The sequence below is a fragment of the Siniperca chuatsi genome, linkage group LG17 (genome assembly GCF_020085105.1).
Source record: "Siniperca chuatsi isolate FFG_IHB_CAS linkage group LG17, ASM2008510v1, whole genome shotgun sequence".
Lineage (NCBI taxonomy): Eukaryota > Metazoa > Chordata > Actinopteri > Centrarchiformes > Sinipercidae > Siniperca > Siniperca chuatsi.
In genome coordinates this window covers 1,463,464-1,486,918 of record NC_058058.1, presented here as the reverse complement: position 1 = coordinate 1,486,918, position 23,455 = coordinate 1,463,464, and the positions used below count along the sequence as shown (strand labels likewise).

The following is a 23,455-nucleotide window of genomic DNA, read 5'->3' as shown; positions in this document are numbered from 1 at the left end:
TGTTGCCTTTGTAAAAACATGTTCTGAGTTTTGCCACTACAGTTCCCATCATGCTTTGAGTAACGCATACAGAGATTGTAATGTTGTCACGGATTCAGTGAGCTTTAACTTACACCAATTTTCTTTTACCATGTATTTATTTACATTTTAGTCACGGACCATGAAAATCTGTCCATCAATCTAACAGGAAGTCAAATGTGTTTAAAAACAAAATTAATAAACAGCTGGAAGAAAATATTGCTAAAGGTAAAGGGAACACGTGTGAATTAATGCATTTCTGGAAGTAAAATGGATTTGTTCAATATTAGTGTTTAATAATCAGAGCAAAACCAATGAGAGCCACGTGAGTGGTGCATCCGTCCAATAGAGACAAAGCATACTCCGAAAACCACGCCCACCGGAGGGGAAAACAACGGGCGCTACAATATGCAACCAAGGGCTGAAACGCTAACAAGATGCCTGTAGCTAGCTACAAACATTAGATTTCAGCATGTCAGAGGATCATTTTAGCCCCCTCTGTCTGCCAGGGAGGAAAAGGTATATTAACAAACCCTTTAATGCTACTGTAGTTAGCTAAAGCAAACATAATACGGCATAGCTTTCTGGTTTATGCACATTCCACTGTAACTACGGCTGCACGATATGGTAAAAAAAAAATCATATATCTGTCCAAATAATCGCAATAATGATCGCGATGTGATTCACGATTAGTGGGAATGATCATTTTTGCATCACGCTTTTCATTTTCACAGAAAAATGATGATGATGTGCCATTTGTTGGGGTCAAACAAACACGTTTTCTGACATCTGGAGAGCAACATCTGTAGGCCGGGGCGTCTCTGCAGCGATGTGGACATTGCACTCGGCCATATTGCGATTTCAATAATATTTCGATCAACTGTGCAGCCCTAACTATAACACAAGTTGCATTCTGTCAAAATGCCCTAGCTTAACTTACAGAAATACAGTTAGCCTAAAACTGACTTGTGGATCTTTGACCAGTGTCAGGATCCCACAGTTCTCCCATTCTTCCTGCTGGTGCCTGTATCCACCTCCTTAAAACCCCCGTTCTTCGGTTCGGCAGCTTATAAAAACGTAGTTCTGGGTTCTTCACCCTGTTGGTAGTGCGTCCCACCACACAGCAGCAGATCACGCAATACAAAGTCAACTGAGAGCGATGCACTGTTTAAATTCCGCTGTTTTGATTACTTGAAGTGATGTCTGAGGCTGCGTCTCTAACTTTAGACTCGTGAAAACAAGAATGCGACCACGTTTGAAGGCGGAATAAAGAGAGAGTCTACTCACGCTCCGAGCTGACCGTGTTGATTGGCTCCAGGTCTTTGGGGAAGGGCGTGGTTGAGGCCGACTCAGACAGGAAACAGGAAGTGAGGATGAGCAGCAGCAGCGGCGGCGGCGGCCGCCACGGTGACAGCCAATTGGTCGGAGCCATTTTGTAAGAGAGAGAGAGCGGAGGAGGGGGGGCGAGTGTGGTGATGTCAGCAGGTCATGGTCAGCGTCGGCTGTGAGGAAACAGAGAGAGAGAGAGGGAAAATAAAAATGTACAAAAAGTATTGCAGTGTGTGTGTGTGTGTGTGTGTGTGTGTTCAGGGTTTATCTCTCCCAGGCCATCCTCTCGGTCTGCAGCTATAAATTATGAGGGATTAGCATTTAGCCTGGCGGTTAGCCCTGTATTAACCTGCCAGGTCACAGAGCAAAACCTGCAATCAATTACACGGATTAGCATTAACTTAGCATAGGCGTGTTTGTGTTGATGTTGACGCGCACGCACACACATTGACATTAATGCCCAACATGCAACACGATGCGTCCTCTCTGGTTGTCAGGTGATGACACTTTGAAGTCAAACTCGCTCTACAGCTGGGAGACACTGAAGACTTTTGGAAGGCTGCTTGTCGGAGAAAAGTCAGTGTCAGTATATTGTTGACATATTGTTCTCTGAGCAACTCCAAACATCCATTTATTTTAAATATTTACATTATTCTCGGCAAATGACTCATTCATAAGATGCATCAGCAAAGAGTACATCTTCCACATATCTTTCTGCTGTCAAACCTGAGATCTTTATCTTTATCTTTGTGACATTCCAGGATCAGAACTAAACGTTAGGTCGCATTTATATATATATTATATTATATTTAGGTATCGTTATAAGACAAAAACAGCCTGCTGTCTATTAACGATGTGTTTCAGCCGTGACATACTCTTCCATTTTAACCAGCGTAGCTGCACACAGACGCTTCGTAACAGCTCACATCTGAACACGACATTTGACTATTTTAACGTTTTGAACTTTTTCAGCCAAATACTACAGAATGCAGTCATTCCCTCCATATTATCATCAAAAACATTTGGTTTGCCGGTTTGGCCAGTGGGCTACTGACATGCATCTCCTCATCCCAAAGACATCTTTCCTCAGGTGCTTCCTAACTCACCCGGCGAGCGTAGTTTTGTAGTTCAGGTGGTGCGTTTGGACAGTAGGTAGCCGTTTAGCACGGTGTTGTCGCGCTGGGCGACTGGACGAATATATCGGCTAGCGGAGTCCATTGCCAGTTGTTTTTGTTTTTTTGGGGGTGACTTTTGTTATTTTATTGTGCTAATTTAATGGACTGCCTCGGACGAGCGGCGCTGCTCAGCGACAGACTCTCGCTCAGCAAGCTAACCCAGTAGCCAGCGTGTAGAGCCAGAGGCACACCTGTGTGAAGTTAGAAAACTTTACATCGCCCAACCCCAATCTGGAAAACGTGTGATGGACTGAGTGTCCGCTAACAGACAGCACTGGTTTGAGGTGTTTTCCACTCATATTACATAGTCAGACCGCACACGTTGACGGGTCTAGCCTCCATGCGGCTGTGAGAAGGTCGGTCCCTGCGGCGTGATCAATGCTTTCGACGCCTGCCTTCCTTCCCAGAGATGCAATGTCTCGTTTCGACAGCAAAGCAAACGAACACATTTGTATAACAAGTGAGAGTGAGACAACGCCTGAACCAAACTAGTTATCTGTACCTGCAGAAAGTCTACATCTCGCAACGTGTTACTGCGCGACACGGACGCCTCTTCCAGCGTGTCCACGGCTCGGACGTCGAGGTGTAAATTACATTCGGGAAATGGGACACGGCTTCAGACGAAATGTCTCCAACAAGGCCTAAATAAAGCCACCTCTTCTCCAAGGTGAGCTCTGTGTGTGTGTGTGTGTGTGTGTGTGTGTGTGTGTCAGTATTCGTTCATTAGACCAGGCAGTTTGTCTTGGCCATGTCTCACTGAATAAGAATTGACATCAGGGCTGCTTTGGCTCCGAGCAGCAAATTAATGATTTAAAGAATAAAACACACACACACACACACACACACACACACACACACACACACACACACACACACACACACACACACACACACACACACACACACACACGGTAAGGCTGTGGCTTATCTTGCTCAGAGAGGCTTTTCATATTTTCATTATTTGGTGGTAAAAGGCGTCAGAGAAATCCTCCAGGTTTGTTAAAGTCTCTGAATTTTTTTAGCAGCACACCTGTCTGTCTGTGTCCTCCTGTCTTTCACACACACTTTTAACAAGCTAATGGCATGCTAAGCAGAGGAAATGGAGTTAATTAGCTAAATGTTGAGCAACTTCAAGCCACTGTGAGATCCTCAGAGTCCACTCGCTCTCTCCGCCAGACCAACCGATCACGTCGTGTTTAAACTGTCACCTAAATGCAAAATGACCCTGTTTGTTGTTATTTCTTTATCATTATGTACAAATACTTTTCCAGTGTGTCCAATTTGCAACTAGGAACAAAGCGTTTCTGCCGAGCACCTGCACACCTCTGACAAAAGCCTCTCAACTCAAAGGTCCACTTACTAGCTTTTTCAGAGCTTTCGTCCGTGACGACCGTATCCTGTGGTCAGCAGTGACACCTTTAACAGTACTGTATATTAATAAATAACTCAATATCTGCACTGCCTCTGTTTGTTCTCATGGTTATATATTTATTCATGTGTACTGCAGCGCGGCGCTTACGTCTCCAGAAAGATCAGAGTGCATTTTCAGCAGAAGCTATTTTAATAATCGACCACGCATTTTAAATCGAAACGGTTCATTTCTCGCAATTTAGTGACGTAATAATAATAATAATGATGACCTCCATAGGGAAGGGCTCCGACAGCCGGCCCCGTTTGCGATCTGGTTCCTGGTTGGCTAAAGCGTTGTTGAGCTACAAAACACAAAAAAAAAAAAAAAAAAACTCTTTTCAAAGCTTTTACCTCTCCTTCCTCCTCTGCATACGTCTAAGCAAAGATCAATGGAAAACAAACGTAGCAGCTTCTCTTTTTTAGCCGCTGGTTACAATAACCTCGGCCAGCGTCGGCTGCGGCTAGCTAACGAACGGTTCGTGCTCTCTGGGTAGCGAGCTAACGCGCGCCTCTGCAGCTGCTGCCTGTATTCAGACAAAGACTGTTTGCGAGTGAACAGACCACCGGTGACGCGTCCGACTTATTTCAGACTTTAGTTCTGAAGCTTCAATAAGGGATTCGACAAGCGGATTTGAATCAGGTAAAAAGGTATCGAACCTCGATCAAAGAGCGACAACGCTTGAAGGAATTTGGAGTTTTTGGTCCACGCGAACTAAAATACAGACGAGAATGCAGACTGAGAAAGTCCTACGGTTTCTAAATGACTTATAAATGACATCATATCTGTGATAATACACCTGCTCTCATTTTATAAGAGCAGACCGCTGTGTGTGTGTGTGTGTGTGTGTGTGTGTGTGTGTGTGTGTGTGTGTGTGTGTGTGTGTGTGTGTGTGTGTGTGTGTGTGAGTGTGTTATCTGTGTTAGCTTGGAGCTCGTAGCACTCATGCACCTCCCGCTCACCTCCTCCACTCACACCTCTGTAATGGAGGAGAGTGTTAACGTGAGCTACAGTGGCTGCTTCACATGACTGCTGTGGTTTCTGATGATGATGATGATGATGATGATGATGATGATGATGAGGAGGAGGAGGAGGAGGAGGAGGAGGAGGAGGAGGAGGAGGAGGAGGGCAGTGATGATATTTTCAGATCAAGGCAAGATAAGGGGGAAGGAAAGATGAAGGAGGGAGAAAAAGATTGCAGGTACAAGAGAGTGACACCTCCTTCTTTTTCTTTTTTAGTTCATTACTAGAGCAGAGAGGAGGAGGACGAGGAGGAGGAGGAGGAGGAGGAGGAGGAGGAGAGCTCGTCACCTCTGGGACCACCTCTCTCCTTCTCATTTGTCACTTCGTATGACAGAAAGAGGCAGCAGAGGTGAGGAGACGACAGGCAGGAGGTGATGAAAGAGGTGACGAGGAGAGCGTGTCACCTTCACGCTTCCTCCTTTTCTGCTTTGTCACTGTGGCATAACAGGAGAGGAGAGGAGGACGGCCGAGGGGAGAAGTGACGAGGAGGAGGAGGAGGAGGAGGAGGAGGAGGAGGAGGAGGAAATGAAAGCATGAAAAGGGGAGAGGAGAAGGGAGAAAAGGAGGTAGAGAAGGAGAGGTTAGGATAGAAACACGAGCTCCCACAGACTCCATATCTGTCTACTGAGGAGAGGAGAGGAGGAGAGGAGAGGAGGAGAGAGGAGGAGAGGAGAGGAGGAGAGAGGAGGAGGAGGAGGAGGAGAGGAGGAGGAGGAGAGAGGAGAGAGGAGGAGGAGGAGGAGGAGAGAGAGGAGGAGGAGGAGGAGAGGAGAGGAGGAGAGAGGAGGAGAGGAGGAGAGAGAGAGGAGAGGAGGAGAGAGAGGAGAGAGAGAGAGGAGAGGAGAGAGAGGAGAGAGGAGAGGAGGAGGAGGAGAGAGGAGGAGAGAGGAGGAGAGGAGGAGAGAGAGGAGAGGAGAGAGAGAGAGAGGAGGAGAGAGAGAGAGAGAGAGAGAGAGGAGGAGGAGAGAGAGGAGAGAGGAGAGAGAGGAGAGAGAGAGAGGAGAGGAGAGAGGAGAGAGGAGGAGAGAGAGAGAGAGAGGAGAGAGAGAGAGGAGAGAGAGAGAGAGAGGAGGAGGAGAGAGGAGGAGAGAGGAGAGAGAGGAGAGGAGGAGAGAGGAGAGAGAGGAGGAGAGGAGGAGAGGAGGAGGAGAGAGGAGAGGAGAGGAGGAGAGGAGAGAGAGAGAGGAGAGGAGAGAGAGGAGAGAGGAGAGAGAGGAGAGAGAGAGAGAGAGAGAGAGGAGAGAGGAGGAGGAGAGAGGAGGAGAGGAGGAGAGGAGAGAGAGGAGGAGAGAGAGAGAGAGAGAGAGAGGAGGAGAGAGGAGAGAGAGGAGAGAGAGGAGAGGAGGAGAGAGGAGGAGAGAGAGGAGGAGAGAGGAGAGAGAGAGGAGAGAGAGGAGAGAGAGGAGGAGAGAGGAGAGAGAGGAGAGAGGAGAGGAGAGAGAGAGAGGAGAGGAGGAGGAGGAGAGGAGGAGAGAGGAGGAGAGAGGAGAGGAGGAGAGAGGAGGAGGAGGAGAGGAGGAGAGAGGAGAGGAGGAGAGGAGGAGAGATAAGGGCCTCGATATGCCTCAAACAAGTAATAACCCTAATTTCTCTCCTGAATTCTGAATTGGCCTGAAACCAGCGCTCTCTTATTCCCAAATTTAAAATCTGCAGGGAACTGACGAACCACTCCGCCCGGTCACATTAAGACTCCCGTTCCTCGAGGAGGTGCAGCTGCAGCCATCTTGGACTCAAGCCTGTTAACCAGCCCTAAACCTAAACTACAGTATGACTCATTGGAAAGCCTGGTTCTTAGTCTCTCACACCCCGACCTGCAAAACACCACAGCCAGGTCTGTTAGTGACAGAGTGCCGCGCTGCTGGTCCTCATCCTGGGTTTCTATCAAGTTCAGTCCTTAACACAGATGAAGTAATCAATGTAGGTGATTTTAATATTCATGTGGACGTTGAAGATGATTAGCACTGCGTTTATCTCATTATTAGCTTGGATTGGCTTCATGAAGCCACTCGCTGGTTTAACCACACCCTCCACCTGGTTCTGGTGTACGGCGCCGAAACTGAACATTTAATGGTCTTTCCACAGAATCCTTCATTATCGGACCGTTATTTAATAACTTTTGAGCTGCTGTTACTGGACGACACGCCATCAATGCTATGTCTCATGTAATGTGATGTATTATATTATAAAGAGTTCGGTCTGGACCTGCTCTGTAGGAAGAGTGCAATGAGAGAACTTCTGTTATGAGTTGGCGCTGTATAAATGAAATTGAATAGAATCGAATTAAGAGCACGCTTGTAACTACGCATTAATAGCTAACTATATGTGGTAACGTTCATACAGAAGTCCATTTAAATTTGTGCAGCAATCTTTTGTTAAACATGTAATATAATTTTTTTTTTTGTCCACGTTTCAAGGTGACCTTTAAGAGTTTAAGAGTTAACTATCTTTGAATGTCGTGTACGCATCTGGTTTCACGTTCAGTCCTTCCGCTGCCTTCACGTTAGAATGCATTTATTGTGAAGAGCACAACTTTACGCACATTAGCTCGTGGCAGCAAATGAACGGAGCAGGACAGAAAACTGTCTTTCGTGAGACGGCCACATCTACCTGATACCTGGTCAGTATCGGTACGGGTGACGGATGGGATTCGGTGCAACTCTAGTCTAACGCCCCCTTTCCTGATGGAGGATTTCGTGGGGGATCCGTCTGAAAACAGACAATCTGACAGTCACTGCCACTTTGAAGCTGATTGGCTGCGTGATGCGGCAGGGTTTGAACTTGCGTCACAAGATGTTTTTGCCACACTTTCAATAAGGAACCTCGAAATGAGGTTAAATATGAGATTCGTACAGAAAACAGACACTTTCGTGTTCAAAGAGTTCTTTGACTTGTTGGCCACAGCAGAGTGGCAACCCAAGCCAAGCTCTGATTAGCCACACTAGCGGCGTGGCTCTCGAGATGTCGACGTTAATTGGAACTTTGGTGATCCTCTGACTTTTCATCTAGCGCCACCATCAGGTCGATTTCATTTCTCGAACGCTTTGGTTTCTGACCAAAAACCTGTTCCCATCAGCCTCAGCTGTACTTTGTGTTTACTGCTAATTAGCAAATATTAGCACGCTAATACGCTAAACAAAGCTGGTGAACATGGTTAACGTTAGACATGCTAAACATCAGCATGTTAGCGTTGTCACTGCGAGCATGTTAGCATGCTGATGTTAGCATTTAAGTACAGCGTCACAGAGCTGCAGGCACGGCTGTCCACTCTCGTAGGCTGCATGAATCAGATTATAAGTGTATCAGATGTCAGTTAATGCTGTCAGTGAGCGCAGCAGCAGACATACTTGAATCAACAGACAACCTGAGAAGCAGGTGGCGTTTCAGAGTCTGAAGCGACCTTTAACCCGTGCGTCTCTTTCTATCTGTTTCTATCGGCCAGCTCGGCCTCAACTGTCTCTCTGTCATTACCGTCAGCTCCGTCACCTCTGGCTGAATCCCGTTCATCCCTTCAAACAAACGTCGATATCTCCGAATCAAGGAGAAGCAGAGACTAATTGACTCTGTTCAGACCGCAGCAGGATTAAAGAGCAGACAGACGCGTGGACGGATTTCAGGGTTCAGACCTACTTTACTGACTACAAACTGAACATGAACTCGTGGACGTTTCTCCTTTGCTCTGCTGCTCTTCTGTTTGGAGCTTTAATGAGAAGCCAGAAGGCAAAATTAAGACTTTTGACCTTTTAATCATGAAGATATTATAATAATAATAATAATTATAATAAAACTTTATTTATAGAGCACTTATCAAAACAAAGTACAAAGTGCTTCACAACAGGAGAAATAAAACACCACAGTGAATGACGAAATATAAAGAAGTAAAATACATAAAAACACAAAAGCAATAAAATAAACAGTTCAGGTGAAATCAGGATCTGCTTTCAGATAAAAATGTGTTTTGAGACGAGACTTAAACGAAGACTCAAGAGCGTGAACGTGCTCTTCTTCTTAAAAGCGCTCTTCTCTTGGCTCTAATGAGCCGTTTTACAGACAGTTCCCTCCCTCCACTCCTCTTTCTCAGCTTCTAACATCTCTTTCACTTGTTATTTTTGTTTTTTTCTTGTTAATCTCGTCCTTGTTGAGTCCTGAAGGCGTTTGGTTTCTTGTTTCACCCAATTCACCTCCGTCTGCCTCAGTCTGTCAAATCCAAAACTTTCTCTTTTCGTCACCTCTCGGGTTGTTTTCAGAAGTCTCTCGGGGGTTTCTTTGACTCACCTACACATGTTAACTTGCGTTTCTTCATTTCTCATGTGTGGAAAAAGCTCAAAACAATCTGGATTTTCTTTCTCGGAGCAGATGAAGTGGATGCGAGGAGCTCAGTGAGATCCCCGTCAGTCGGCCCGGACTTATTCAGATAATTGAAACATCTTGTTCTCGTCCTCGTCATTGTGTGTTTTCTGCCGCCTGAACACGATCTTCCTGCCGGCGGGACTAATCCGTCACACGTGGCTCAAACAGGAAGTTCACTTTTCCTTCAGTCTCTGCGGAGGTTTAGGCTGCTTTATATAAAAGGCTGATATTCAGATTTGATCATGAATCCGATGTGCTTCAGCCGCTGCCGTCCTCCCATCTGAGATGGAGTTTGATCGATTACACATTTACTGCAGGATTAATCAATATTACACTGATTTCTGTGGGAGTTCAGACATTAACCTGAACATGTTCAACCCGCTGCTGCCCACTCTAGCTCTACGTGGCAGATCCACTGCCGCTACGATGCAAAGCTACATGAATATGAACATGTTAATATATGTCTCAATGGATTAGACTCGTCTTTTTGGTCATTTTTGTCTTTTTCGGAATGAACGCTGTTGTAAAAATACTTCACCTACAATTTCAGGCAGATTATAAAACTGATATTTTAAAAATATGGTGTCTGCCTACCTTCAAAACTATCGGCTAAAACAAAGCAGCATTTGTATCGATAAAGGCGCACCAAGACGGCAGCATCAAGCCGATATCAGCTCAACCGACGCCCATAAAACATACAGAAGAAGTCCCAACGCAAACACGCAAGTAGAGTGACTGTCACTGCAAAACCTCTCAGAAAGGGTGGCTGGTCGGACATCAGAGGCCGCGGTCAACAGCCAACGCTGCTTTCTTTCAACCATGACCGCCATCTTTCTCTAACGTAGAAAAGGTTTCAGTCGTAGTCGTCTGGACACTGTTTTCAGAATCAAGACGTTTCGGCTCCCTATCCCGCTTCTATCTTGGAAACAATTAGGTCAGTTTCAGGTGAAACTAGCTATTAACAGACATTCAGGTAGACTCCTTCCTGAGGGCGGGGCTTAAGCAACACAGTAGCTTAAATTTCTAGTTCCCGTCCCATTTTTTCACAATTGAGAATGACTCCCGGATGGCAGCCGAAACGTCTTGATTCTGAAAACAGTGTCCAGACGACTACGACTGAAACCTTTTCTACGATGGACCACTCCTGGACGAATGAGGGACGACACCGTCTTATCTTTCTCTAACCTTAACCAAGTAGTTTTAACTGCCTAAACCTCAGAGGAGGCGAGTCAGAAGACACACAGCAGTCACTGTAACATCACTGTTAGTCCACAACTAACCAACCTCTTTTAGTTGTTGATGAAAATATCGATTATTTCTTGGTTATCAGTCGTTTAGTACATAGAAAGTCCAATGTCCACAGCGATGTCTTCAAAGCTTTCATTCTGTCTGACCATCATCCAAAACCCCAAAAGCATTCATATAAACTAATAAACGGTCCGGAGAAGCCGTGCTCCAACCCTCCACCGACGTTCTGTCTCCTCTTAATCGATTACTTCAGCGCAACTTCAGTCCAAACGCTAAATATCTAAAATATTGTATCTGTAAACATGCAGTCTAAATATGAACAGGTTAGTATATATATATGTGTGTGTGTGTGTGTGTGTAACGATCAGTCAGATGCAGTCCATCAACCTGCCTCTGCTCAGCTTTCTGTCCTAATAAACTCCGAACACTGAGTGGACCATCAGTGTTCTTCATGTAACAAACTACATCCTCCCATTTGAAATATTGCTGCTGCTTTAATTTAGACAATTGATCTCAAGATAATTGAGAAATCAGCCGGTCGCAGCTTCCTGTTCGCGTGCCAGTGAACACAGGCGCTGACTGGACCGCCTCTCCAGGCCGCCGCCGCCGCCGCCGGATTAACTGTTATTGGGAGAACGTCAGGAGGACTTTGAGGTTTTAATGAGATTGGTGTCAGAGAGGTCACCGCGGCCCGGCCGAGGTGTTTATGATGAAGGCCGATAATTGGTAATGCGATTAAGGTCGGCAGCGTGAAGGCAAATTCACCAATATGGTCATTTACAGCTTCCAGAGAGGAGGAGGGAGGATTCAATTCAGCTCAATGTTATTTACACAGCGCCAGGTCATAACAGAAGTTTTCCTACAGAGCAGGTCCGGACCGCACTCTTTATAATATTATTTATTATTGTGTCAATTACTTCCTAGGCTGCTCACACACACACACACACACACACACACACACACGGAAATGACGGCAGATTGTTTTTTAACTTACAACTAAGACAAACACCGGGCGAATTCTGCTGAAGCAGAGCTACTGTCAGGTCAGAGATGTGTCACAGGGTTGATACCGCTGACCTGGGATGCATTACTGGGGCTTCTCTTCTCAGCTAAACGGCTGTGGGAGGAAACCTGGAGTCTGAAAGCATGTTTTCTGCCCTCACCGTGTGTGTAGGTGGGCAGGTTTCAAACAGGAAACTTTGAAGTTTCTACTAGAAGCACATGTAAAAAAATAAATAAATAAATCAGTGATAGTCATCAGAAAAACAGATGAGACACCAGGCACTTTTTTTTTTTTTAACGTAGAGAGCCTGTTTGTTTTCTTCTTATATATCAACCATCTGATCTGAAAACACACAGATTCACCTGTTTATTGTAAGCATACCTACACACACACACACACACACCTCTGGCAGCCATGTGTGCGCTCACGACTGCGTGTGCATCCCGTGTGTGTGTGTGTGTGTGTGAGCAGTAAACTGTGCCACCGGGGAAGAGTGTGTCCTTAAGTGTGCGTAGGATAAATGTACTGATTGTGTGTGTGTGTGTGTGTGTGTGTGTGTGTGTGTGTGTGTGTGTGTGAATGTGGTGTGCCTGAGTGCCAGATTGAGAAAGTGGAATCAGCTTTCATCCCGACAGGCAATCCACCAGCATCTCCCACTGTGTGTGTGTGTGTGTGTGTGTGTGTGTGTGTGTGTGTGTGTGTGTGTGTGTGTGTGTGTGTGTGTGTGTGTGTCAGGCTGAAGGACAGATTCTAAAAAAGACTTTACAGGAGAGAAAGAAAGTGAGACCAGCTAAACAAAGAATAAATAGAGTGAAAAGGAGAAAACAGTGTCAGTGCTGGAGATCTGTACCGAAGCTCCTTTCTCCTCCTCCTCCTCCTCCTCCTCCTCAGGCCTCCCTGTTGTTTCTGTGGAAGCTCACAGTTTTAATGACAAAACTATGCGGTGAGCACAAAACTAATCCCAGCTGTAATCAATCTGCCGGCTCAGATTCGGGAGGCACAGCAACATATTTTTAAGCTCTGTCAAATCCTGATTTCATGCAGCTTGAAATGTGCTGTGTGTGTTTTCTCTGGTTGGGTCACAGATTCTCAGCAGTCTGAGAACACGAGAGGACGCTCGCCAAACTCTTTCTGGCTTTAATGCATATCTGCTTCCTCTGTTTTTCACAGTAAAAGTCTTTAGGATTAATGAAAAGTTTGATCTGTTATCTCCGGTTTTAATGCAGGAGGATGCAAACTGGCTAAACTGGGATTTAAGGAAGCCAAACGGCTCAAAGACAGCGGGGGAGAGCAACTAAGTAGTTTACTGTATTATGCTACTTTATACTTATTTACATTAATAATGAAAACTATAATCAACAATTAAATTATGATGCATTATTACTGATAAAGATAAGACTCCAAAATTCACACGCTACCCAATCAGTCATTAAAATGAGCTCCACCTTCACCAGCTGCAACATTAAAGTGATGAACACATTAATGCATCGATAATCATAATCCAGTGATATAATATATATTACTCTGCATGAGTACTTTGACTTTTAGCACTTAAAGTTTATTTTGTTGCTAATACTTTTGTACTTTTACTTAAATACAATTTTGAATGCAGGACTTTTACTTGGAACAGAGTGTTTCTCCACTGTGGTGTTTCTTCTTATACTGAAGTAAAAGATCTGAGGACTTGTTCCACCGCTGCTCAAAGAGACACAGTTCTTCTCGAAGGCTCAACACTCATTCTGGTTTTCATAAATCTTCCTCTGCAATCTGAAATCCAAACATTCGACTTTTGGCCAAAAAAAAAAAAAATCAGCTTTTCTAACAGTCGCTTCCACTGTGTTTTTGCAACATGTTGCAGGCCTGGGCCACCCTTAGCAGCAACAACTGCAATCAAGCGTTTGCAATAACTTGCAATGAGTCTTTTACAGCGCTGTGGAGTTCAACTTTTGTCTCGTCAGTCCACACAGAAAATACTCTGCGGACTGACGAGACAAAAGTTAAACTTTTTGGAAGGTGTGTGTCCCATTACATCTGGCTTAAAAGTAACGCCGCATTTCAGAAAAAGAACATCATACCAACAGTAAAATATGGTGGTGGTAGTGTGATGGTCTGGGGCTGTTTTGCTGCTTCAGGACCTGGAAGACTTGCTGCGATAAATGGAACCATGAATTCTGCCGTCTACCAAAAACTCCTGAAGGAGAATGTCCGGCCATCTGTTCGTGACCTCAAGCTGAATTAGAATCTGAAATACTTTATTGATCCCCGAAGGGAAACTCTTTGTTACAGTAGCTCGTCTTTACGTCAGTGCACACAGGAGGAAGTACTAGAAAACGATATGATACACTATAAACACTATAAAACAGGTCAGAAATAAATTAAGTAACATGTTGGTATAAGTATAAGATAAACTAAGTGTCGAGTACCAAGTGGGTTTACTGGTTGATGGTGAAGTACAGTATAAAATACAATGTCACTAATTATGTAATAAATAATAGTAATAAGCGGAGGTGCATGTACTGTCGAGAGTAATTGAGGTATATCCGTAACAATAAATAAGAAAAACTAACAAGGGAAAACTAATATTGCACGGGAGTAGTACACAGAATATTGCACAATTATTATTAATTATGGCGGAGATGTTAATGATCAATGTCCAGTTTAGTGACTTCGGGTCATACAGACTGACACTTAGAGGGAGGAGTTAAAGAGTCTGATGGCCACAGGCAGGAATGACTTCCTGTGGCGCTCTGAAGCAAGCAAGCTGAAGCGAACTTGGGTTCTGCAGCAGGACAACGATCCAAAACACACCAGCAAGTCCACCTCTGAATGGCTGAAGAAGAACAAAATGAAGACTTTGGAGCGGCCTAGTCAGAGTCCTGACCTGAATCCTATTGAGATGCTGTGGCCTGACCTTAAAAAGGCAGTTCATGCTCGAAAACCCTCCGATGTGGCTGAATTACAACAATTCTGCAAAGATGAGTGGGCCAAAACTCCTCCACAGCGCTGTAAAAGACTCACTGCAAGTTATCGCAAACGCTTGACTGCAGTTGTTGCTGCTAAGGGTGGAGCAACCAGTTATTAGGTTTAGGCGGCAATCACTTTTTCACACAGGAGGTTTGGATTTTGTTTTCCCTTAATAATATCAACCTTCATTTAAAAACTGCATTTTGTGTTTAATTGTGTTATCTTTGACTAATATTTAAATTTGTTTGATGATCTGAAACATTTAAGTGTGACAAACATGCAAAAAAATAAGAAAGGGGGCAAACACTTTTGCACACCACTGTATATGTAATTCACAAGTGTTCAGTGACCTGTAGGGGGTGCAACTACACCTCCTTCGACCTCAGTGAAACTGCCACAGATCTGCCCTGTGTTGTTGCCTCCTGCTGCTGTTCACACAGGAGCTTCCAGTTTTACATTGCACACACGCTTTGAGGGCGTGGCTGCAACCCTCATTTATAAGGCTATTTTTTTTTTTTTATCTACATACATGCTCTACTCAAACACGATTTAATGCAAATATACCAACCAAATGCTACAGAATTCTCTGATTAATCCAGGGCAGAGAGAGTGTTTCATGCACGAAACAAATGGTGTTAAAACCATCCTCCAATTAACCCTGTGTGATCGCCCAGCTGTTTCTAAATGATTCACGCAACATGCCGCTTACACAGTTCATCCTGGAAACTCAACACCTCTCTCGCTCCTCACCCGTCCATCCATCCATCTCTCTTCCTCTGTCTCCTTGAATGACTGTTTTGAGTCTTCAGAGGAACCAGGGGAGATATAAACCACTTCACTATTATCAAGGATTTCACTGCCACGCTTCCCTGGCTTTTACTGTCACAATGTGTGTGTGTGTGTGTGTGTGTGTGTGTTCATATATCTGGTGGCCTTCTTGGTCAACATGAGCGGACCATCCCCAGGTGCCATGCAGAAACACTTTAAAAAGGTGTGTGTGTTTATGTTAGAGGACGCTGAAGGCCTTTGTGTGAACGAGAGAGCAATCAGTATCAGTGAAAGTGAATAATAGAAACCGAGGCTCGGCTGGAGAGAATGGGAGTAAATGAAGCGAATCAGAGTGAACGGGAATAAAAGACTAAATAAAAACCTTGAGAGTGAATGGAGGCTAATGAAGGACACGCAGCAATGGGAAGACTACAGCAAGTGAAAGAAATGTGAGGCATCTGGGTGAAAGAGGGATGAGAGAGGAAGGAAGAAGAAGTTGTCAGAAAGAAGAAGAAGAAGAAGAAGAAGGCGGCCAATCATGTCAGAAACAGAAAAGACTGAAAAACCAAAGAGGCAGACAGCTGGAAAGAAAAGGAGGAGAGACATACTCTATCTTTCTTTCTTTCCTTCTCTTTCTCTTCCTTCCTCCCCTCCCTGTTTTCTCTTCTCCTTTCCTTCCTTTCTCTCTCCCTCTCTTTCCTCCTCCCCCCCTTTCCCTCCATTCGTTCTTTTTCCTTCCTTCCTCCTTTATTCCTCTTATTTGTTCATCTTCTTCCTTCCTTTCGAGCTTCACTCCTTCCTTTTGTCCTTCCCTTCTCCCTTTCTTTCCTCTTCTTTCTTTCTTTCTTTCTCTTTCTTTCGTCTCTGTTTTCTCTCCTTTCTTTCCATTCTTTCTTGATCCATAAAGGTCACTTTGTCAGCCCATCATCTGGTTACCATGGCAACAGCTACACCTTTCAGCTTGGTGACAGTACGCCGTACGTGTGTGTGTGTGTGTTAATGAACACACGGTGTGTGTTCGGTGTTATTAGATGCCCTCTCCCTCTCTGTTATGCTGTGATGGAGGTTTTTCCTGCAGGTGGGGACGGACTCCATTTCCCTTTTGGACGCATCAGGAGGGAGGCGGATGTGAAAGCGCTGCGTTCAGGTGTCTCTGTACAGCTACTGACAAACAAACGAATAACTTAAATATTCATTCAGTCCATCGGCTGCCCGAAGGACTGACAGAGGAAGACGTGGCTGCAGGCGGGAGCTGCTCAGCCTCTTCAGCTGCAGGAAACCTGCCGTTGGAGGAGTTCAGCGGGGCTGCAGAGTCTGCAACAGGCCGCAGTGCAGCTGAAGTGCCCGTGCTCGTAGATCATCAAGACTTTTGGGAAAATACTCTGCGGACTGACGAGACAAAAGTTAAATTTTTTGGAAGGTGTGTGTCCCGTTACATCTGGAGTAAAAGTAACACCGCATTTCAGAAAAAGAACATCACACAGTAAAATATGGTGGTGGGAGTGTGATGGTCTGGAGCTGTTTTGCTGCTTCAGGACCTGGAAGACTTGCTGTGATAAATGGAACCATGAATTCTGCCGTCTGCCAAAAACTCCTGAAGGAGAACGTCCGGCCATCTGTTCGTGACCTCAAGCTGAAGCGAACTCGGGTTCTGCAGCAGGACAATGATCCAAAACACACCAGCAAGTCCACCTCTGAATGGCTGAAGAAGAACAAAATGAAGACTTTGGAGTGGCCTAGTCAAAGTCCTGACCTGAATCCTATTGAGATGCTGTGGCATGACCTTAAAAAGGCAGTTCATGCTCAAAAACCCTCCAATGTGGCTGAATTACAACAATTCTGCAAAGATGAGTGGGCCAAAATTCCTCCACAGCGCTGTAAAAGACTCATCTGCAAGTTATCGCAAACGCTTGATTGCAGTTGTTGCTGCTAAGGGTGGAGCAACCATCGCCAGGGTGGAGCTGGTGGGGCTAAAGGTTTTCCAGCACAGCTCAGCTCTCGGGGGGGCGGCGCTCGCACCGAAACAAGCCGTGGCTTTCCTGCGTTCACCGCCGACACGTTTTGTGTTTTCTTGCAAATTTTTTAGCTGCGCGTAAAAGTTTAAATTTAAATATTCACGTTTTGATTTTTGTCAGCGCCGAGAGTCGCACTGTGTCAGACGGTCGCAGGAGCATCGCGGCGTTTTGGCGATGTTGTTCGGAGTCCGCGTCTCTAATTCCCATTCGTCTACTTCAGAGCAGAAATAATAAAGCAGCTCCAGGTTTCTTTCCTGGTTTTCTGTTCTGAAGAGGAAGGTCAGAGTGTGACACACACTCACACTACTCCTGCTCCGTCAGGGCAGGTGGGACTGTCGCATCGATCCGCTGTGTGTGTGTGTGTGTGTGTGTGTGTGTGTGTGTGTGTGTGTGTGTGTGTGCCGAGAGGTCAGAGGTCACGCAGACCTGCTGTCAGTCACAGCTGCAGGTTTAATCACACAATGATTTTACAAATACTGAATACTTAGTGATTTTAAAAATGCAACAGTGTGATGGCGTCTGAATGTTAAGTTTATAGTTCAGACACACACACACACACACACATAAATCCTTGTACTTCTATCTTTGTGAGGACCGTCACTGACACTTTCCCTCCCCCTGACCATAACCTGCTTCTAACCAAGTCTCAACCTTCAAACAGCTCGTCGAAGTTGTGAGGACCGGCCAACATGTCCTCACTCTGCAGGTATTAAACGTGTTTCACTCCTCACTATGTAGCAACTACAAGTACACACACACACACAAATGGAGCAGATGTTCATTTGTAAGCAGCTTATTTTTTTTTATTGTTTCTGATTGTAATGAGACGTTGCCGCAAAATGATTCAGCTAATGTTCATGTCAATTAGACTGAGTGGAGAGAGAGGAGGGAGGGAGGGGGGGGACAGAGGGGGGGGGGGGGAGAGACAGAGGGGGGAGTGGGGGGAGAGACAGAGGGGAGGAGAGAGGAGGAAGAGACAGAGGGGGAGGGGGGGGGGGGAGAGAGGGAGGGAGGGGGGGGGGAAGAGACAGAGGGGGAGAGAGGGAGGAGAGAGGGAGGGAGAGACAGAGGGGGTGGGAGGGGGGAGAGAGAGGGGGGGGAGGGGGAGGGAGAGACAGAGGGGGGAGAGGAGAGGGAGGAGAGAGGGAGAGACAGAGGGGGGAGGGGAGACACAGAGGGGGGGACACTGAGGGGGGGAGGGAGGGAGAGAGAGGAGGGAGAGACGGAAGGGGGAGAGAGAGAGGAGAGAGGAGGGAGGAGAGACAGAGGGGGTGGGAGAGAGACAGAGGGGTGGGAGGGGGAGGGAGAGACAGAGGGGGAGAGAGGGAGGGAGGGAGAGAGGGAGAGACAGAGGGGGGAGGGAGACACAGAGGGGGGACACTGAGGGGGAGAGGGAGGGAGAGAGGAGGAGAGACGGAAGGGGGAGAGAGGGGAGAGAGGGAGGGAGGAGAGACAGAGGGGGTGGGGGGGGAGAGAGACAGAGGGGGTGGGAGGGGGGAGGAGACACAGAGGGGGACACTGAGGGGGAGAGGGAGGGAGAGAGGGAGGGAGAGACGGAAGGGGAGAGAGGGAGAGAGGAGGGAGAGAGAGGAGAGACACGGAAGGGGGAGAGGGAGGAGAGACACAGAGGGGAGGGAAAGAGGAGAGACTCTAGAGACGAATTACTTGTACACCCAGTAGACCTTGTTCACCCCCTCCCCTCCTCCTCCCTCCCCTCCCCTCCCTCCCTCCCCTCTCTCCTCCCTCCCCCGTGTCTCCCTCCTCCCCGTGTCTCCCCTCTGTGTCTCCCTCCCTCCCTCCTCCCCCGTGTCTCTCTCCCTCCCCGTGTCTCTCTCCTCCCCCTCTGTGTGTCTCTCCCTCCTCCCCTGTGTCTCCCTCCCTCCCCTCTGTGTCTCTCTCCCTCCCCTCAGAGGGGGAGAGGAGGGAGGGAGAGACAGAGGGGGTGGGAGGGGGGGAGGGAGAGACAGAGGGGGAGGGAGAGACAGAGGGGGGGGGGAGGGAGGGAGGGAGGAGAGAGAGGGGAGAGACAGAGGGGAGGGAGACACAGAGGGGGGACACTGAGGGGGAGAGGAGGAGAGAGAGGAGGGAGAGACGGAAGGGGGAGAGGGAGAGAGAGGAGGAGAGAGAGAGACAGAGGGGAGGGAGAGAGAGAGGGGAGGGAGACACAGAGGGGGGAGAGAGGGAGGGAGAGAGAGAGAGGGGAGAGAGAGAGGGAGACACGGAAGGGGAGAGAGGGGGGAGACACAGAGGGGGAGGGAAAGAGGAGAGACTCTAGAGACGAATTACTTGTACACCCAGTAGACCTTGTTCACCCCCCCCTCCCCTCCCTCTCCCTCCCTCCCCCGTGTCTCCCCTCTGTGTCTCTCTCCCCCCCTCTGTGTCTCCCCCTCCCTCCCTCCCCGTGTCTCCTCCCCTCCCTCCCTCCCCTGTGTCTCCCTCCCTCCCCTCCCTCCCCTGTGTCTCTCTCCCCCTCCCTCCCCGTGTGTCCCCTCCCTCCCCGTGTCTCCCTCCCCTCTGTCCTCCCTCCCTCCCCTGTCTCCTCCCTCCCCCCCCGTCTCCCTCCCCCCCGTGTCTCCCTCCTCCCCCGTGTCTCCCTCTCCTCTCCCTCCCCTCCCCGTGTGTCCCCGTGTCTCCCCCTCTCTTTATGTATTTGACTTGATGAATTGCATTTGGTTTCTCTTCTGTCTTGAATCTCCTTCTCTCTTGGCTGCAGACAGACAGCTGATGTTTTCATCGTTCAGAGTCAGAAACTAATTCTGATCATCACGTACATCACATCACTACTCCAGACTCTTTCAGGAGTCTCCGATTTTTAAAATGTTCAGCGTGTGAAGGAGATGCACGCGTTTCTTTTCATACCCGTCACACTTTCTAAAATACTAGAAACGTGAAAGTGAGCAGAACGTTCGAGGCTGCTCCTTCTGAACATTTTAGAAGTGATCTTCGTTTATATGTTCACGTAGAAACTCCATTCACACACCAGCCTCTTTACTTTGAGGCATTTCTTCAGCGTTTTCATATCATTCAAAGTAATCACTGTGTCGAGTGTGTGTGTATTTCACTTCCTGGTGTCACCATGCTTCAATTAAAATGAACACTTAAGCAGATATTATATCATATATTATACTGATTTCAGCGGCTTTCAGCGCTTCAACATCACAATATTTCCAAACATCAACCTTAGTGATGTCACACGGGTCACTGTGGAAGGCAAGTATTCACACTTTAAACTTTTAACATAACTTTTAAAGATACTTACAGTCTGAAAATCCGCCGTGGCGGACAGGTGACGCCTCCAGCCGGTCAGGTGACGGTCTGAAACGTACAGGAAGTGCTCACTGTGTTCCAGGAAGTAAACAGGAAGTCAGGAGGCGGGGGTGGACCCCCTCAGACGTCCTGGAGCAACACAAAAAACAAAATAACACTTTAATATGACAGCTAGATGTGTGTTTTGCAGCGAAGCGGCTTCGAGCACACGGTGCGTTCAAGAACCGAAACGGATCTTTGAGCTCAGGCAGCAGCCGCTCAGCGGAGCTGGGAGACGAGGGCCAGAAACCCTTTAAAAGCATCACGAGGGCCAGAAACCCTTTAAAAGCGTCACGAGGGGCTTCTGCGCGCTGCTCGTGCGTTTGTTGTAACGTGGAAGCCGCGAGCTTTGTCTAACAGTGGATGTGAAACAGCGCGCGGCGTTGTAACGCCCTGCGGACGGCGTGGAGGAGTTCTCTGAGAGGAATCGTGCATCTTTTTCTGACTGAAAGCGGTTTGCGTTCTGCGTCGTATCCACCTGCTGTGTTACGTTCGGTTATACGACCTTTTCAGGTTGGTTTTTAGCGTTATGCACTTTGCTTTCGTCCTCTGGAGATGTTGCAGTTTATACACCTGGTGTTATTTTTTCAGGCACTGACTGAAACTGAGTAAAGTGCTTTTTTCTAAATTATTGAAAAATATTTGAAATGTCATAAAAATCTTATTATTATTATTTTGAAATAGTATGATACCGGGGACTGTGTGATACCTGAGCTTTGATTTCAAAACCAAATTATAATCATAATAATGAATAATAATATAATTCATTACCTGCTTTCTGGAACATTAACATCTTTCTTCGTGTTTTCTGAACAACATCAGCAGTCTAAACGAAGCAGAGCTATGATTTCAATCAGGAACTCCAACTTTCCCTACGGGGATCAATAAAGTATTTCTGATTCTGATCCTTCCATACCTGACCGTCTGTGCATTTCGGTCGATATAAAGAAAGCATTTCATGTTGTTGATTTCCTGAACGCAGCTGCTGTTGATTGGTATTGCTAACACCAGAACACAAATGATTGGCTGTTAGATGTGTGTGATCGGGGAAAAAACACTTCACTTTTAGACACAATCCCAGCTTTCAAATCAACTCTATTGTTGGAACTTTATTTTAACTTCTAGTTTAGATCCCAACGTTCCACTATACATTTGCTTTTTCCTTCATATGTATAACTGTGCCCATATATACCAAGTTGAAAAGGCCTTACAAACTTACAGAGACAGCAAATCTGTCAGACTGAAGTTTAGAGAAATGTGTGTAAAATGTTGCACAGGAACTCTGAAGGTTTGAATATTTCATCCAGTTTACATTTCAGTGGCAGCTTAGTAATAATTCAATTGTTTTAATAAAAGAAAAGAAGAAATGAGAAAAAAACGAGGTTGCAGCTGCTTAACTTCCATCTAACATCGCCAATGAGAATAGAAGAGGCTTCACATGTAGAACAAAGACGCGCTTCTTGTTGCTGAGCGCTCAACGAGATAATTGGATTTCTTCACCCTGAGGTTTGGAGATCGAGTCTCCGGAGGTTTCGTATCTCGTCTGATGGCAGGAATCCAGATCGACTGAAATCTAATCAGCCGCTCTTTGGCCCGCAGCCGATCTGTCGGACTGATTTCATTCATGAAAGAGCGCCGAGCCAAGATGGAGGTACAAACACACAAACATTAGATTAACATGCAGAGAGGAGGAGAGCGACAGTGGTGGGAAACGAAAGACCCAGACGTGTCCTTCCTTTGGATCCTCAGTAGGTGAGCGCAGTTTGATTTTAAAGCATGAAGAAGAGAGTGAAATCAGTTACAGCTGTTTAGTTTAAACGAGTCTCCTCCCTTTAACTTTAATAAAAGCTTCCTCTTAACGAAGCCAAACTGTCCGCACTTGTTAGCGAGGCGGCGGCAGGAAGTTTTGCACGAGTTAACCTTTCCTAACGCTAATGGGAGCCATTAAGACGAGCGCTGCCCAATTAGAGGCGACCTCCCTTAACGAGGTCAAACAGTGGAGGATCATGGGAGAACGCAGAGCAGCACAGAGGCACAGGAGGAGCAGACGGATTCCCAGAGACCTGATGAAGAATACGGTCCGCCACTCAGATCCCACCAATCTCTGCGGACACCGAACATGGAAACTTTATTTACAACAATGGCCTGCAGCTTCTTCTTCTACATTTTTCTTCTTCTCACCAAATCTCTTGTGCAGAGTCGAACCAGCTGTATCGTGTGTGCATCACAGCCACATCCCACATTTTTAAACACGAAACTATACATCTGTGAGGTGTTTTAAAGATTCACGTCTTCAGCAGGAACCAACGGGCTCGGAGCTGAGAGCCGCAGACAGGAAGTCAGACGGCGCTGAGAGACGGACCGACTCGTTGTCAGTTTGGATCGGCACATGGGATTTGTTGACAAGAAACAAAATACAGAAATACGCCAGACTTCTCCTCGTCCTGTCGTCTGGTTACTGAGCTCTCTGCAGCCGGCGTCTGTTCTTTAGATATTTATCAGATAAAGAGACATCGCTCTCTAATGAGTCCACTGTGTTTTTGTAGTTCAACAGACCAACAGAGTCTTTAATGAAATGATCGGTTTCCGTAGTCAGAACCTCATCTGTGTCAGAGAGGAGTAAATGTAAATGTAGCATTAGCTTCTTTCCACTAGCGCTACTTGTTCTGAGTCTGTGGTGTCCAGTGCTATCCTGTATGCTGTTGCATGCTGGGGCAGCAGGCTGAGGGCAGCAGGCTGAGGGCAGCAGGCTGAGGGCAGCAGGCTGAGGGTAGCGGACACCAACAGACTCAAACTGATCCGTAAGGCCGGTGACATTGTGGGGGTGGAGCTGGACTCTCTGGCGGTGGTG

The 23,455-nt window shown here is 46.6% G+C and overlaps 1 protein-coding gene across 1 annotated transcript in view; it reads right to left on the bottom strand.

Annotated features, from left to right (window-relative positions):
* The window catches only part of LOC122864524 (semaphorin-6D-like), a 111,909-nt gene that overhangs the window by 67,533 nt on the left and 20,921 nt on the right, over window positions 1-23,455 (bottom strand). Inside the window, 2 exon segments of the mRNA XM_044172056.1 lie at window positions 1,306-1,520; window positions 20,558-20,694. Of these exon segments, the coding sequence (XP_044027991.1) occupies window positions 1,306-1,450 (145 nt within the window). The 5' untranslated portion in view covers window positions 1,451-1,520; window positions 20,558-20,694.